At 37.1% G+C, this 18,802-nt stretch overlaps 1 protein-coding gene across 1 annotated transcript in view; it reads left to right on the top strand.

Moving 5' to 3' along the window:
• Nucleotides 1–1,238: 1,238 nt before the first annotated feature.
• Nucleotides 1,239–18,802, top strand: part of LOC113054097 (integrin alpha-1-like) — a 42,017-nt gene continuing 24,453 nt past the window's right edge. Inside the window, exons 1-3 of the mRNA XM_026219415.1 lie at nucleotides 1,239–1,457; nucleotides 14,897–15,017; nucleotides 18,054–18,166. Of these exons, the coding sequence (XP_026075200.1) occupies nucleotides 1,415–1,457; nucleotides 14,897–15,017; nucleotides 18,054–18,166 (277 nt within the window). The 5' untranslated portion in view covers nucleotides 1,239–1,414. The remainder of the gene's footprint in view (nucleotides 1,458–14,896; nucleotides 15,018–18,053; nucleotides 18,167–18,802) is intronic.

The following is an 18,802-nucleotide window of genomic DNA, read 5'->3' as shown; positions in this document are numbered from 1 at the left end:
CCAGATTTTCATTTTCATCCAAAATGCAACGTCTAACCAACGTTAGAGATCGACGTCAGCCTGACGTTGGGTTCTGACGTCAACCAGATTTTCATTTTCATCCAAAATTCAACGTCTGACCAACGTTGGAGATCGACGTCAGCCTGACGTTGGGTTCTGACGTCAACCAGATTTTCATTTTCATCCAAAATTCAACGTCTGACCAACGTTGGAGATCGACGTCAGCCTGACGTTGGGTTCTGACGTCAACCAGATTTTCATTTTCATCCAAAATGCAACGTCTAACCAACGTTAGAAATCGACGTCAGTCTGACGTTGGGTTCTGACGTCAACCAGATTTTCATTTTCACCCAAAATTCAACGTCTGACCAACGTTGGAGATCGACGTCAATATGACGTTGGGTTCTGTCGTCAACCCGATTTTCATTTTCAACCAAATTACAACGTCTGACCAACGTTGGGATCCAATGTCAGCATGACGTTATATTGACGTCCGGTGCCTGCTGGGTTCTTTAACAGGCTGTGTCTGCTCGTTCAAAGGGAGGCCTGCAGACGGGTGTGGAGGAGGAAACTGATTGAAGAAAGACAGACAAAAAACACTAATCAGTGTTGTCCTGAAACGTGATTCTGAGAGGATCTAAAGAAAAGAGGATTTGAAGTTTTTCAGAAATACACAGGACTCAAGGGAACTCTACACACTTACACTTCAGGTTGCGTTTGGTATCTTGCATGGTTTGCATTATTAACGTCAAGACAGCATTTCTAAAAATGGATGTGTCTAAAAAATTATTCAGAGAAAAAGGAACTTAAGTAAAGCGCACACGAAAGACTGGACCAGCTGATGAACATCTTGGACCAGATAATGACCAGACCAGCCTTAACCAGCTAATGACTATCCTAGACCAAATAATAACTAGTTTAGATCAGCCAGTGACAAGTCTGGACCAGATAATGAAACTTTAGACCAGCTATAGTGACCAGTTTAAATAATCTAATGCCAGTTTAGACCAGTCAAATAAACACAATTGTAATAATAATAAAAATAGTAATAATATAATAAATGATCATTATTTTTATTAGTAGTAATATTTGAATTATTTGTCTATACGTTTGTAAATGCGTGCATACTGTAACGTTACTAATGCCTAAAACTCACCGAGTACTACAGCAGAGTATTTGAATGTGAAGGAGTGGAGGGGAGTCCTCCCCTAAAACGCCGTCACTCCTCACGCTGTCAAAGACGCTTTGTAAAGTCAGGCAAGTTGAAGCTCAGCCACAAGGTGTGAGACTTGCACTGGGACATTGACTTTGCGGAGGAAAGGCCGTGTAGATAACTCTGAGAGTAACTGAATCGAGTCCTTGACTGCTGCTCGGTTGCGTCTGCGCTTCCAGACTCTGACAGTGAACCTGGAAGATGCTTTCTGGAATCGTTCATTTGACATTAGCAGCGCTTCTGGGTACGTTTCTCTTTTATTGGGTCTTATTTGTTCGGGTTTCGGTGTCTGTTATGTTGTCAGAAACCTGTGTAGGTAATTTTTTGCGGTGCATGTCACTAGTATATTCAATAGACCATACATGGATTATAATGTTTTATTGATCCGGTGTTAAATCCAGTTTGACATAATGCGGTCTATTAAGCTATTCTGATTGTTATTTATCTTCTCGTAGACGTACAGAACATTACTTAAGCGCATGTTTACGCGGCGTTTTGCGCATCACACCATGCCCATGCTTGCACAGTGTGTAGATGTGTATAGGAAATGTTTCTCTTGCAACGCACTTTTAGCTTTACATTCAGAGCCACTGGATGTGAATCATATGCCGTTTTGTTACCGCTTTCTTATTCTATCACTCTTACTATGACATTCTGCATTCTGGGTTACAGTGAAATTTAAAGGTGCACTCTGTAATTGTTTGCTAAATAAACAAAATTGTGCACATAAAAAAAAAAGCATGCAAAGCTTTTTTATTCTACAAACTTGCATAGTTACTTATAGTCAGTCTGTTGGGGGACCCTGACAATAAATAGTTATTAAGCAAAGTAATATTAATATATTAAGCAAAGAGTGTACTGATACTCTGATAAGAGATTGTAGATATGTATGTGCAACATTACAAAATTACACTGTCAACAGAATGTTCAAAGGGGACAATCAAAATAAAGTGTTTACGTTATTAAATGGGAGTAGGAAGACCACATTTTAAAAAAATGAATAGCAATCAGTGTTCCCTCCCTGTCACTTTAACTAAATAAAGATAACTCCGACTTCTCCTTGGGATCAGATTCTTAGGAATGCATGTGATGCAGACTTGTGACCCGTGTTAAGGAATTGAGTTGTGGATGCAGCTGCACATAGAGGCTCACAACACATTGACTCATATTAGGTGCAGGGTCATCATACTGTTACACCATCCATGAACTTTAGGGAGGCTTTACTCAAGAATGAAAATTAACTCACCCTCAGACCATCCTAGACGTAGATGAGTTTGTTTATTAATCGGAAAAGATTTGGATAAATTTAGTAGGCCTATTGCATCATCACTTGTTCACCAATGGATCCTCTGTGGATTATTGTTCTTATCAGCTGTCAGACTCTCATTGTAATGGCACCCATTCACTGCAGAGGATCCATTGGTGAGCAAGTAATGTAATGCTACATTTCTTCAAATCTGTTCCCACTTCTAAATACTGGTCTTTTAACATATTCATGCCTACTGTATATGATAATGTGAAGCATTCCATGATACTACTTTACAAAATGAGTACAATGATACTGTTTGGTTGTTATATTTTAGTTCCTGTCATTCACCTATTTTTTTAGATCCTCTGAGATTACAGATCAGCACCCTTGTAAGACAACAGTCAAGATTCCTTTTTGTCTTTGTCTGTCCCCTCCACAGCCCCAAAGACCCAGATGTGGTTATTGTAGTGGCGACATTTAAGCCATGTAAATTCCTGATGAGATGAGTGTGCAGGTGTTTTTGGTTTGAGACATTATAGGAAATTCATTGTTTGTCAACAATCTGCATATGAATTCATGGGACATCAGACACCTACACATGTCTAAGGCCTGTGTACCTTGACACAAAAAGCTCTGTTGTCTTTGTAGATTATTGAGTGATTGAGTTATTTCCTCAGATGTGCCGACTGAGTCATTGGAGATTATGATATAATAATGGTACTGTTTATATTTTACTATTATATTAGTTTTTTATATTTTAAACATATTGCTAATATTTTACGATTTTTTTTTATAACTAGATTGCGTAAGTTAAAGTTCAGTCTGTGAATGCTGAGATATTTTCCATGGATAAACGGTGTGTCCGGTTTATCTCCAGGCTTCGACTGGAATGCATTCCTTCTCTCTGTGTGTGCTTTATGTACAAATGCCTGCATTGTCTCAGATAAATAATGAATTCATTGAATGTTTAACAGAAGATATTTAGAAAAATGTCACTGTGTTTTTTGAACATATGAAAATCAGTCCAAAACAACCACACTGACTTTCATGCTATGAACAAATGTGAAATGTTGAATGACAATGAAATGATGAATGTGTAAAAGTGCTACTGATACTTTCTGCTCCACTCTTAAATCTTGTTTAGACACTGTTTGCCCCTTGTCTTCCAGGCCAGCCCGTACTGCCCCTTGGTTATCTGATGTTCTACACCAACATCTTTCTAAGCTTAGAGCTGCTGAAAGGGTGCGGCACAAATCCAAAAATACTACTGACCTTAATGTGTATCAGTCACTCCTCTCTTCCTTCTCTGCTAATGTCTCAACTGTTAAAAGGACATAATACTGTCTCTCGCATGCTTTAAAAAAAAATCCTTCCTCCTCCTCCTCCTCCTGCTTCATCTCTAATAGCTGACGACTTTGCCACGTTTTTCATTAATAAAATGAAAAACATCAAAGCAAAATTTTCCACAGCACAATCTGTCAAGCACATATCACCAGCAAACATACACTCATTCACATCCTTCTCTTCACTTTCTGAGGCAGAAGTCTCCAAACTCATCCTTTCTAATCATCCTACTACTTGTCTGCTTGATTCTATTTCCTCTTATCTCCTTCAAGCCATTTTTCCTGCAGTTGTACCTGTACTCAATCACATCATTAACATATCCATCCACACTGGTGTTTTTTCCTTTACCATTTAGACAGGCTTGTATAACTCCACTACTTAAGAAACTCACCCTCAACCCATCTCTTTTGGAGAACTACAGACCAGTTTCCCTTCTTCCTTTCATTGCAAAAACAATTGAATGAGCTGTGTTCAACCAAGTCTCTGCCTATCTCACACAGAACAACCTCCTTGACAGCAATCTGGCTTCAGAAGTGGACATTCAACTGAGACTGCCTTGCTCTCAGTTGCTGAAGCTCTTAGACTGGCAAGAGCAGAATCCAAATCTTCAATACTTATCTTGTTTGATCTGTCCGGGGCTTTTGACACGGTTAACCACCAGATCCTCCTGTCAACCCTACTGACAAAGGGCATCTCAGCAACCGCACTTCAGTGGTTTGAGTCTTACCTATCAGATAGCTCCTTCAAAGTATCTTAGAGAGGTGAGGTGTCCAAGTCACAACATCTAACTACTGGGGTGCCTCAGGGCTCAGTTCTTGGACCACTTCTCTTATCTGTCTACATTGCATCATTAGTTTGTGTCATTCAGAAACATGGCTTTTCATACCACTGCTAAGCTGATGACACTCAACTCTACCTCTCATTCCATCCTGATGATGTGACAATAGCTGCTCACATCTCAGCTTGTCTAACAGACATTTCTTACTGGATAAAGGACCATCACCTTCCACTCAACCTTGCCAAGACAGAACTGCATGTGATTCAAGCAATCACATCGTTTCATCACAATTTCACCATCAAGTTAGGCACATCAACCATAACTCCATCAAAAACAGCCAGAAACCTTGGAGATATGATTGATGATCAGCTGACTTTCTCAGACCACATTGCTAAAACTGTCTGGTCCTGCAGATTTGCTTTATTCAACATTAAGAAGATCAGACCCTTTCTTTTGAAACATGCCACTCAACTTCTTCTTCAAGCTCTTGTTCTGTCCAGGCTGGACTATTGCAATGCCCTCTTGGCAGGTCTTCCAGCCAGTTCTATCAAACCTTTACAATTAATTCAGAACACGGCAGCAAGATTAATTTTTAATGAGCCGAAAAGAATACACGTCACACCTCTGTTTATCAATTTGCACTGGCTACCAATAGCTGCTCGCATAAAATTCAAGGCTTTGGTGTTTGCATACAAAACCACCACTAGCTCTGCACCCCTTAACCTAAATTAATTTACTTTTTATCACTTTTTTTTAGCACTCACTCTTCTAATTCTTTTCTTAAAAAACTAAAACAAAAACAAACAAAAAAAACAAAATCTAACTATTCTTTTTTCTTTTTATTTATTATACAATTAAAAAAATACCTAACACTAGCTTGTTCTATTCTTTTTCTATTATATCTGTTTATTATATTATTTAAAAGCCTTTGCTGTGTACTGTGTTTAAGCTAACTGAGACTTGTTATGGCACATCATTGCTCTTTTGTTGTTTTTGATTGCTTCCAATGTCCTCATTTGTAAGTCGCTTTGGATAAAAGCATCTGCTAAATGGCTAAATGACTAAATGTAAATGTAAAAACATTTATCTGAATATCTTCTATTATGTTTCACATTGCAACATTATTCATTATGCTATGAAATATGAAGCTGAGTAAATTATATTCCTTTAAGTCATCTTCAGCACAGACTCAATAAACTTGTTTCACTTCATTAAATGATTTGTTTTTTTATCCTGAGCATCTTATATGGCTGACTGTAGTTTAATTTCAGTCCTTTTCCTCTAATTTAATAAAGGAACCAAAAATAGAGTCATTAGAAGAAGAATGGTCAATTGTAGAGTGAGACGGGCTGAAGTTAGCCGTTTGCCATCTGCCACTCCCCTCTTGCTGGCATGAAGATCTCCACAGTCATAAATCAAGAGCACTTACTGGAAGGGCTTCAAATCTCCCAGAAGACCTAGCTGTGAACTGTCTTCTTCTATACTTGGAGACTTCAGATTGGAGAATGCATTCCATTACATGCAGACAAGCCCTAGTCTTCTTAATGGAAACACTCTGACTCATAATTATAGCAGAAGACAGTTGTAGATTGTAGATAGTGGGTCATGTACTGCATTTGTGCTGCTACAGTATGTTCCCTTAGAAAAATAATCTCCAGACCTTGCATATTTGCAGTTGATGTGTCATAGTACCCAGTGAGGAGTTCAAGAGCAGGATGTTCATGGAAAATGTCATAGTGGCATCAATATGATTTGGCAAAACAATTACTTGTCTAAGAACGGGCACATAATGGGCAGTTTGGTTTAAATGATCATAATAGAAATAATTACTGCCTTGGTCTGCCTCCAATTTAAATAAGTACTCAGCAAGCTATTGTGAAAACATTCACACTGAATATGATACAACATGACAACCATGCGATCTGGAAGATTTCTTATAAGTTGTCATTGTAAGGCACGTTGTTTGCTGTTATGCAATGATCGCAGGAAGTATTCCGGGTTCCAGGGTATTTTAGACATTCTTACTACTACTAGCTGGAAAAACTGCTCCCGTCATCTGCTTTGTGCCAGCGGCTGTCAGATGCTGGAAAAGTACCGTTGGTTGTTTGGGCGAGTAAACCGGAGGCAGACACATCCCTCGCTGGTGCTCAGATCCATCAGATGTGAAGTTTCCATCACATCTGTGCATACTTAGCTTCCCTAGGTTCAAAACATCTCCAACTTTGATCTACAAGTCTACTTAGGAAAATTGTGTCTTTCGTTTCCAGTCACTTAAAAAACAAATGCACTCATAGATTGACATAAGGTTTAGTAAGGTTATATAATTTAACCCCAAAAACTGTATTTTAAATGATAGATCACCTAAAAATTAAAATTCAACATTTACTCACCCCCCAAACCTGTATGGATTAAAAAAAAAAATTTCTGTGGAACACAAGCAAAGCTATTTTGAAGAATAAAAAACTCCTTTTGACCATACAAAAAACAGTGCCACATTGGACCACATTGATTTTCATTGTATGTACAAAAGAAAATCTATTTGTTATTTGTTTAACTGAAGAAATAAAGTCATAATGCTTTGAAATGACAAAACACCATTATTGTAAATGATGACAATAGTGCACATGAACTGAACTTTTGATATAAAAATGCATCTGATTGAAAAAGTTTTAAGATGGTTTCAGTTTCCAATGGAACAGCTTCTTGCACATACGAAACAGACTCTTGGGGTCTCATGCCTGACTTAAAAAAAAGATGCACAGGAAGCAACATTTCTGAAACCGGAAGACTCTTTGTTAGTTTAGTACAGAGATCTTCTGATGCTTTTGCACGTCTTTGTCCTGCTTTCTGCAGATTTTGTGCACTTCACCATTTTTCCTCAATTGATTAGACACATTATGATGAATTATAACACTTTTCTCAAAACAATAACCACAAAATCAGAACTGTTAAATACAAACCTCAAATGTTTATGGCAAAAACCAGTTCAAAACTTAGCTATCTTTGATATCAGTCAGACTTTGCCTACAAAGACTTCATACATTAACGCCGTCGTATTCACTGAACACTCATTACACACTGTCAGATTTAATAAAAACAATTTGACTATGGCCTCTTACTACAGTGAATGAGATTTTACAGAGCAACCTTTAAACATTTGAAACCTTTCAACATAATACTTCAGTAATCCCCATAAATTATAGTGATTATTCTGGTAAATAGATGACTAGAAATCTTTAAACAATCCTTTGTTTATTTGTGCTTACAGTACTGGGTAAATTAACCATCATTTGAGGAAAAGTAGATGTGGGACTGGGAAAACTATATGTTTTAGAAATTAGAAATGAGTCACCATAAATTATAGTTCCTAACCAAATATCAAATAAGATGAAACAGTTTGTATGACAGATGTGTGATTGCATCAGCATCTGGTTCATGTAAGAAGTTACTGTACTATATCACTCCGATTACTGTCATAAACCTTCCAGTTTACCGGCAGCTGAACACATCAGGCACAAATGTTTGGGTGTTACATACCAGAAAGGAGCCAGGCAGTTAGAGGATAGGAGCTGAACAGTAAGAGGGATTTCTGATGTCAGTCGAAAAAGGAAAGCGCTTGTTCTTGTTAAAGCAGCATTCCTCAAAATGAGCACCATTGCAATGAAACATTATAGGAAAAACCCCTGACGTCCCATAAAATGTGCAACATAACAAGCCAGACCTTTAGAAGCTGCTAAAGAACATGACACCAGGGGCACGACCCGCTGACCTCTCTCTCAGAGACCATAAACCACACAGCACAAAAACCATGACAGAACAGATACTTTACAGGTGCTGTTTCATCTGTGTGTGTTTATGAGCTGGCTGGGACATTGTCGAATGCTATTTTGCATGCTATGTCATCACTAGGCCTTGTTTGTGTATCGTGTTTTTATGCCAATGGAAACATTTGGTTTTCTTTTATATTTTGATAATTTGCTATTTCTGAAGTAAATGTCATCAGGGCTGTCCGTGTGTGGTTTTTTTTAGCATCTCTTTCTGCAATGAATCATTCATTCAGTAGATTTGTTCAGAGCTGCTGATCCATTTGGGAATGGAACAAGTATTGGCTGCATTCAAATATGCATACTTCTGTACTAGTTGGTGAAAAACAGTATGTGAGAAGAGTATTGTGTCATTCACAAAATATTCATTAAATAGTAGGCGCAAAGTATCCGGATAACCTACTACAATACCTCAGATAGGATGGACTGAAGTGGTCATGAGGCCACAGAAGAGGATGTGTAAATGATAGTGAAGTTACGCAACTATGAAATGAATGTAGTATGACTGAATTTCATTCATATTGCACAAATTCATACTATATAGAACATAATTTTTAATGGTCACAAATTAATTATTCAACAGAAGTACCTACTCCGACCGAGTGTATGCGAATTTTGACACAGCCTTTGTTTTTATGAATGAGTCATTGAATCATTCACTCAATCATTCACTTACAATTTGTTAAACACTGCTTGGAATGAAACATTTTTGCTGTGTTACTATGTTTGTAAATGTTTTGGTTGACAAAACTCACTTGGTAATTTGTGGTTAAAAATTGTGGCTAAGATGTAAAAAAAACTCAATATTAGCTTCCTGTTTACTGAATAGTTAAAAGAAACAGATAAAAGACTGACTGATTTCAGCTACTTATTCCCCAGTTACGGTTGTCATATACACTCCTTTATAAAATTTAAGAAAGGTCACAATTTGGTGGCAGAACATAAAATAGTGCAGCTTTTTTTCCCATCTCACCATATTGTTTAGCTTGAACTTTGCCCTCTACAGAGATCTAATACCCAAACTCTCATGAATCAAGTGCCATCCGGGATAAATTAACAAGCTTTGACTTAAACGGACACTCCAGCTGAGAGACATCAGTCAGTCCATGTACATGATGGAGGATTGTTTTAATTTCAGCTGCATGTAAAACGGCAGTCCTGGGGAATGTTGGCACTCAGTGCTGCTCCAGGAAGTGATCTGGATAATGTCTGCTGCAGAGAATCGAACTCCCCTCCAGCGGGACAAGCTAACTGTTTCCAGAGCCGCACTTACACTTACATTGTGTGATTAGCCACGGAGGGATGTTTCTTTTTTTATCTCATGCTGCAGATAGACAGCCTAACCTTTTCCTTTTGGAAGGAGGGCAAAGTTATTTATTTTAGTTCATTTGCAGTAATTGCTAAAACATCTATTTTTTGGCTAATGTTGCTTTCTGATTGGAGGGGGCCATATGAATGCCAATGTCATGGATATGGGAAAAAAAAAAATTCAGTCAGACGTATAATGTTTTTGAAAAGAGTCTCTTCTGCTCACCAAGGATGCATTTATTTGATCAAATACAGTAGAAGACAGTAATACTGTGAAAGAGTACTAGAATTTAAAATGAATTTTCTATTTGAATATATTCTAAAATATAATCCTGTGACACAAAGCTGAATTTTCAGCATCATTACTCCAGTCTTCAGAGTCACTTAATCCTTCATAAATCAGTCAAATATGGATAATATTGGTGATCAATTATTAATAATAGTAAAGCATTTTCTGCTTACTCTTTTAGTGGAAACCATGATTTCATTGTAGATGTCTGACTAATGGTTGTTGAGAAATAGCTTTCTTATAACAGGAATATATTAAAAAAATCTAAAAATCTTTTCATTTGCAATGTCTATATATTTTTTTGGATCAGAATATAAGCTACATTTATTGGCCTAGTGGAAAATATATTTTGTTTAAACCTTCAAATGCTAAAATGTTTTACAAAATGGAGCAAACAATATTTCCAACCTTAAAATGTATTATGCATTTTTTTAATATATTTTGTATATACTATGTAGGAAATGTAATTACACATGCAAATATATTTATTTCTGCAAATGTTTTTTTATATTAAATTCAAAACATATTTATATATATTTAAAAATGTATCAGTTTTTTGACATAAGGGATGTCAGGACAGTTATTTACTATGTTATTTACTAAACACATGTATTGAGATGTATTTAGCTTACTGAATTGGAAAGTGATACACTGGCTTTTATTTTTTGAGTTGAGATGCAGGAAGTGACCTGCTTTGCCCTGCGCTGTGTATACTCACAACCTTGCGTGTGATGCTTGAGCAAGCTTGGTTTGTTGGCCTATCTGTGTACCGTCTGGCTGCACACTTACGAAACTGTGTAGGAACGGCTGTTTTCGTGGAGTGTCTGGGTGTGTTCACGTGTGAGTGAAAGGAATGAAAGCTTCTGTAATTAGTAGGGAACATTATGTCATTCTGTGGGCAGACATTTTCTTGCCCAATAAATATTTGGTCCTCCACAAGGCTTATCTGTAGGCAGCATATTCAAGAACGGGATATTGGGGTTGTTTGGGGAATTCACTAAAGAGTGCACTATAGTGCAAGAAATATTTTTTTTTAATCATTACCCGCAATACAACTTAACAAGTACTGAAACACCTCTTTTTATGTGCAAAATGGGGCAAATAATACATTTCCAACCTTAAAATGCATTATGTATTTTTTTAATATATTTTGTACAAAATATGTATGAAATGTATGTAATGAAGTGCTTCCTAGACTGTGTGCATGTCAGTACGTGAATTCAGTCAGATACATCAGTCCATTTAGCCAGAAAAGAAAGAATGCGAAAAAGGAGAGTGTGTGCAACAGGACACAAAATATAACGTCTTAATACAATTAATCACATTTTGGCACTGTCACATGACACGATCAAACCTAAGGGGAAAGACAGCATCATTTAACATGCTTTGACCTTGTCTGCAATGCAAGCATGGATCTAATCACTTTAAAGACTTCCAAAACGTGTTCTCCATTTTCTTCTTACATCTCCACGGATACCAAGGCTATGCATCACAAACACTGGGGCGTGATGACAACATTTTGATGAAGTCATACAGCTATGTTACTTTGGCAAGAAAACATGATAAGACCTTTGCAACACTTAGAAAACTCAATGCATGCTCACGGAAAATCTTCATATGCTATAGATTTGTTTCACTCTTAAACCCTTCATGCACGCATAAAGGATGTCCTGTCTTATTCGATGCATGTGCATTATATTTATATTTGAAACATTTAACAGATGCTGAAGTGTGACTTTCAGGATATGCTCTACACACGTGAGACTGTCACAAGCCAATGTCAAGATGAATAAAAAGATAACCTATGTCAAGATATTGAGCATTTTCCTTCAGTTATCCATGACTTTATAGTCTAGAGCCTAAACAGAACCTTATAATATCCATATTTCTGCACTGAATATAATGGTTTATGTATCATAAAATAATGGCAAGAAATGTGTTTCTATTGAGTTTTCTTCAAAGGTTACACGCAAAAGCAACATATGACATAGCCGATTCACAAACAAATGACTCTTATGAGTCAATCATTTTTCATGAATAAAGAACATACAGCATGATCAGTGCAGTCCAATTTCCAAAGCAAATGACTAATGTGAGCTAGTTCATTGCAAGTAGTCAACACGCTCTCATGACAATTATTTAACATTTTGGCAAATTGGTGGTGAATTCATATTGTAATATTTTTTTTATATAAAAGTTTTTATATAATTAGCATACACTCCATTGTTGGTTAAGTTTATTTGTGGACTTTTTTTTTTAAATTGTGAATTATGACTATGATATTGGGTTGTAAATAGTTAAAGTTCAAATCAGTCTAAAAAACTGAAACAAAAATGAGTGAAAACTATATAGACATATATATAAAAAACTAGAACTACTACAAAGACAAAAAAATTAAAAATGAGAATGAATGCAGCGGAGATTATTAATCTCCAAGGTAAGGGTCTCTCTTTTGATGTATTCCCAAGGTCCTCAGAGTTATACGTGTCGGTGTGTTCACAAAAGTGCTGTGTGCTTTGTAGCGTGTTTGCAGAGCACTAGCTCAGAGCAGTTCCTGCATTAAACCTTAACAGGAAGTCTTGCTTTTTCCTCTCATTACACATTACAAACAACTGCTTCACTGAGAGAGCAGTCAGTTCTCCTGGTTTTTAGAGGATGGTGACGTGCATCTGTGAGGAGACAGACGTAGTCGAGGAGGAAGCCAGCTGTCCGGTTGCCTTTGGCCCTTTACATCTTTGTTTTCAGAGTCAATAGATTGCAGAGGAAATTCATTCTGTTTTTCTAACTTGCAAATCCGACCCGAAACAGAACAGCCACTCTTCAGGAAGTGAAAGTCCCATGGGCTGGCACATCTCTTCTTCTTCGTCTTCTTCTTTTTATTCATCTTCTTTGTCTACAGTATGTCTTATTTTAGTTGCTCTTCTTGCTTTTCCAAATCATGCTTGTTGTGTCTAAGATGGCACATTTGTTGGACGTCTGTTGTTAACAAACTTGCAAATCCTCAAGTAGTCTTCAGCTTCACTGTTAGCTCCGTTGATGAATTTGCTGCATTTTCTTGAGATTCATCATCATCTTCTTCATCATCTTGTTCTCTTTCTTCTTCATCAGCTTTTCTTCATTCATTTTTTTCTCTTAACTTTCTTTGGAGAAGTCTTGGCCTAATGGTTAGAGAGTCGGACTTGCAATCGAAAGGTTGTGAGTTCGAGTCTCGGGCCGGCAGGAATTGTAGGTGGGGGGAGTTCACGTACAGTGCTCTCTCTGCTCTCAATACTATGACTGAGGTGTCCTTGAGCAAGGCACCGAACCCCCAACTGCTCCCCGGGCACCGCATCATAAATGGCTGCCCACTGCTCCGGGTGTGTGTTCACAGTGTGTGTGTGTGTTCACAGTGTGTGTGTGTGAACTTTGGATGGGTTAAAAGTAGAGCACAAATTCCGAGTATGGGTCACCATACTTGGTTGAATGTCACGTCACGTCACTTTGTCTTCATCTTCAGCTTCTTCTTTTTCACTTTCTTATTCTTACTGTCAGTGTCTTCACCTCCTTTCTTCTTCTTCTTCTTCTTCTTCTTCATTGTTCTTCAGATTCTTCCTGGCCTTCTTGAGCCTCAATAGCTCCTTTTCAGCTTCTTCTGCATTGTAACTTTTAACAGCTTCTTTTAAGCCTCAACCTCATCTTCAGATTATTCTTAGTCTTCAGCTTTATTGTGTCTTTTAATGTTTTAAATGTCTGCATGTTTCTGTTCAGCTTGTTCTTTATCTCATTACAAAACACATTGGCTACATCTGCATTGCAAAGGAAATCTATTCTTCTTATCTAGCTTGCAAATCTCACTCAAAACAAAACAGCACTTCCTCAGGCCAAGAAAGGCCCACCGGTCAGCTATTCTCTTATAAACATGTTTTTTTTCTTCTTTTATTCTTTCATAATATTTTTCTTCTGCTTGTTTTTCCAAACACATTGGTTGTGCCTCGCCCATCATTGCAGAGAGTGTATAAATGGCCTTTCAGATGGTCACTCATCATGCACATCCTCTTTAAAAAAGTAAGACTAAATGGAAAGTGGGTTTGGAGGCTTGGCTGGAAATCCTAATTACTTATGAGTGGACATGCCCACAAACATACACTGCCTCTCTGTTGCCTCATTGAGCCACTGCTACATGTTCTGTATTCATTAGCTCAGAACATGATTGTTATCGACAACAGATGTAAGGCAGCACAACTGGATTTCTGTCTCTTTGTGTTCTCATCCAGATCCAGCAATGTACTCAACTGACTTGTCAATCTTCAAACTTCTGGAATTGAATGGAATTCCGTTGCACACAACATGAAAAGACTCTCTGTGGCCTCTGCACAATGAGGCATTTATACACTATATTTAGGCTTTCTTTTATATAAAGTACTTAAAGTCTTCATGAGGAGGACATTGTCCAAGAGGTCAGGACAGCTACTGCACATTGCTCTGTGAAATTCTTTTGCCTACTATGCATGTGTTGCTCCCTTGCATCGCATGTTTTATTCCCACACAATTGGGTATGAACAACTGGGACTATTTCACTCTCTCTCTCTCTCTCTCTTTCTCTCCTAAAACAAAAAAAGGGAAATGGAAAGACTTTGTGTTTATTATTGACTTAGATTATTATTTATACGTAAGTAATTTCATTAACTTTTTTGCATTCCATTCATCTTGTTTTGGCAAAGCATCAAATTAGGATTTGTCAGACTTCCAAGCAGAGATTACCATAGTTATTGGTTAATACTAGCATTTACATTTGAAATGGTTGTTTTATTGGACAGAATGACCCTTGGTTTTATGTAAAAGATAAAGTGAGATATATGTGAGATTGCGTGTTAAGTTTATGTTGTCTTTTTATTGTATCCTGTCTTGATAGCGCTGCTGCCACAGTTGTCATGTTTCAATGTGGACGAGAAGAACCAGATGTCATTCAGTGGACCAGTGGAAGACATGTTTGGATACACCGTCCAACAATTTGAGAACAGTGAGGGAAAGTGGTACGTTTCTATATTAAATCTGAAAAATTCCTTGGTGTGCTACTTGTTTTGGTATTTACTCTGTATAAACTTTCTATTTTTAAGGAACTATTAGATTTGAAAGTTAGAAAATCTCCAATCGATGTACATGATTAGAACATTCGCTATTCAGACTCTGACTGATTTATGTCATTGTAATATTTGCAATACATACTGCATTCTGATTGGTCATTTCTTTTTGCCAACACTTATGTAGTCTGCATCTCTAACAGCTCATTTTTTTCTTTCAATAAAGCCATCAAGCTAATGTACTAAGGCCTGCCAACTCCATTAAGAATATAAATAAATAAATGGAAAGGATTCCCTACTGTATGAAAGAGTTCCCCTCAGTAAAAGCTGTAGTCTCTTAAAAATTGGTCCTTACTGCTTGTAATGGTTAACCCTCTACTTCCAGAGAAAAACCTCAGCTGGTCTGAAACCCCCAAGACAGCTTTACACAAACTTCTCACAGGTGGTCTAGACTGACTTGTAAACCTTACCAATGACCTGTTTGGGGCAGTTAGACGATTTGACAGATGTTATCTGGATGGATTTTAGAAAGTAAAATAGTTTTATTTTTGAGGATCTCAAAAACAAGGAAACAGCAAAAATTGTTCAATTGAAAGCTTTCAAAAATCAGTCATAAACATGTCTTTAAATCATATTTGTACAAGAAGTTAGCTTTACTGATATTGTGTGCAATTTGGTTTTAGATTAACTAGTTTAAACGGCTTTCATTAACTAGAAATAAGTGGACGAGACTTAAATTAACTTCTCATATCACCCCAAAGCACTGTGATTGGATTTCTTCCCTATTTCTTTTGTCCAAAAAGAAGATATTTTGCATTGTTCTTGCTGATCTTCTCCATACAATGAGTGTGAACGGGGGCAGAAGGTGTTGAGTGTCAAAAATAACATAAAGCATCATAAAATTATCCTAGAAGTATGTTAATGCTAAATCATGTAAAATGAACAATGTTTCTTGAATGTTTAAAGGGGTCATATAATGCTTTTTCAAAGATCATTATTTTACATATTTGGTGTAACAGAATATTTGTACATGCTTTAATGTTCAAAAAACACATTATTTTTCAAATACTGTACATTATTGAAGGTCCTCTATGCACCGTCTCTCTCAAACGCGTAGTTTTCTACAAAGTCCCTCCTTCTGACAAGTGCTTTCTGACAAGATTGGCCAACTGACCCAGTGCATTGTGATTGGCTGAACACTGCAAGCACTCGTTGGCAATATAACTCCCCTTCCCATAACTGCGAGCTTCATATATCAAAATAAATGTAAAGACAGTTAAAAAATGTCCTTAGTTTTACCATCAATTCAAGCTCGAGAGAGGTACAGAGTGGCGTGACAGACACAGTGATGAAGCTCGTATGTGTTTCAGTACACAAGCCACGGACGGTTAAGACAGCTGACTCCACTGTGATGTGACCGTCTCTCTCTCTCTCTCTCTCTCTCTCTCTCACACACACACACACACAATGCACAAAACTCAGCATTTGAACATTCAGTAGCAAATAACAAAAGATAATTACAGCAGCTGATTCATACTTAACATTTGCTATGTCAGATTGTAGTAGTAAAGTTAGAATGACCTCCTCTCCTAAATTCACAAAATGGTCGTCCATAAAATGCGTTGCTGTTCTGTTGTATGTAATCTTAAAGATTCCTAAATGCATCTACTTTCAGAAGGCCAAATGAAGTGCTTTTGCTTTCGCCTCGATACACACAGCATCTCCCTGACATGACAGCTTCAACCCTAACTGTGGTTACTAAAACCTCGTTTTTTTTCTTTGCATGAACATTTGGCTGGCATTACACAAATATTTCCACATAGTGATGTAGACATGTGGGGGCGTGTTTGAATGAGCCGTTTTAGGGGGGTGTGGCAGAGTCTTAACTTTAATAAAGAACATCTCTTTGGATTTAAGACTTTAGTCTTTGTAACTTTACAGATCTTCTTCATACAACAAGAGCTTGTAACATCCCAAAGAGAAAGGAAAACTTGAAATCGAATCATATGACCCTTTTAATGGATTGAAATGTCTTCATGCATTATATTTCAATATATATGACAACATACAAAATTTTAAAGTGGATGAGAACATACATTCTAGCTTGTTTCTCAAACAAAGTTCTTGTATGACTTCAGAAGAGTCGAAGTAGGCTAAACTTCATGCTGCATTTTGGTGCCATTCTGGCAATTTTTGAACTTGACAACCTCCAACCCTTTCATGGTATGGAAAAGAGCATTCGGGACATTATGCAGTATTTCTCCTTGTGTGTTCCACAAACATAAACACAGGTTTGGAAAGACATGAAGCCTATCAAAATTATATATATATATATATATATATATATATATATATATATATATATATATATATATATATATATATATATATATATATATATTTATTTTTTTTTTTTATTTTTTTTTTTGTAGACTTAGGAGGTCATTGGTGTTCAAAGTTGTAACCAGGGAAGATTGTGTGGGCTCCCAGTAGCATCCACTGTTGTGTTGTATCAAGGCCCATTTGTGCACAGGAATGTTAATGACTCAAGTTGTTTACGTGCTTACACATGGATGTCTACTTTTAGCACTGTTGTCAAAAAATAGCATTAGAAATCTGAGGAACATGGTGAATATTCTTGATTCATCTAAGTGCACTCAGGTGTAGCAAAGAACATAATGAAATGTAGACAACCTTTTACACTCATCTCACTATAAAGTACAAAAATCACATCAAACTCTCTATTAGTTATTATGCTGAAAAAGGAACTCTTTTCTCCCCAGCTCTGGCATCTCACATATGTTCCATTTTACTGTAATATAAAAAAAGCATGTGCATATTTATGCTACGCTATTCTTTCCCTCTGAACTGGCGAATCAATCAATAGCACTTTGGCTCAGCGTGCATCCACTTTCTCACAAAGCACAAGGGGTTTTTCGTGTCAGGGATAAATGACCCCATTCTCTACTTCCTGCTTTTTCTCTGCAGGGTTCTGATTGGTTCTCCTCTTACTGGACAGCCGTCTAAGCGGACCGGAGATGTCTACAGGTGCCCTGTGGGACAAAACAAAACGACTGGATGTGAAAAATTCCTATTGCCAGGTGAGAGGTGGCCTTCCTTTAAGTGTATGTGTGTTTGGTTAGTGCCATCATGTTTTCTGTAAACTGTTTTTGTTGATTGCTGTGCTTCATCCGTCTGTATTTATAGCATTTGCAGTGTGTTTTTACTATTTGGGTGTGGTGATACCAGAAAACTTGTAAAAGGAAGGGTAATAGACATTACCTCAGTTGGTGAGAAGATGTCATTCTTCCTCAGTTGTTACTTTGAACATCCCAAACACTGCTGCGAGACTTAGGGGTACTAGATGATGAGGAATATGCTATGCACGAACATGGCACCTTGACATGGCATGCAAACTCTTCCAGATTTGAGAATGGGCTACTCAAATAATCTTTCCAAAATGAAACCTCTAGAGAGGGCGAATGGTACATGCTTCCTCAATCCTAATTACATCTTTTTGACACAGAAATACCTTAAATAAAAAGAAGTCATTTCAAGTCAGTTGTAAATTCTAAGAATATTTTACAATATTGGTGATTTACTGTATTTTTGTCTGTAGTCTTGTTGAGTAGGAGATATTTTTCCAAACATTTGAACTGTACTGTACTGTATTTCACATAGCAAAAGCACAATGCATTGCAAAAGAAATTTCATGTTTACAATTTAGATCTGTTGCT

The sequence above is a fragment of the Carassius auratus genome, chromosome 35 (assembly GCF_003368295.1).
Source record: "Carassius auratus strain Wakin chromosome 35, ASM336829v1, whole genome shotgun sequence".
Classification (NCBI taxonomy): domain Eukaryota; kingdom Metazoa; phylum Chordata; class Actinopteri; order Cypriniformes; family Cyprinidae; genus Carassius; species Carassius auratus.
The sequence above is the reverse complement of the archived record's forward strand: the minus strand, read 5'-3'. Positions and strand labels throughout refer to the sequence as shown.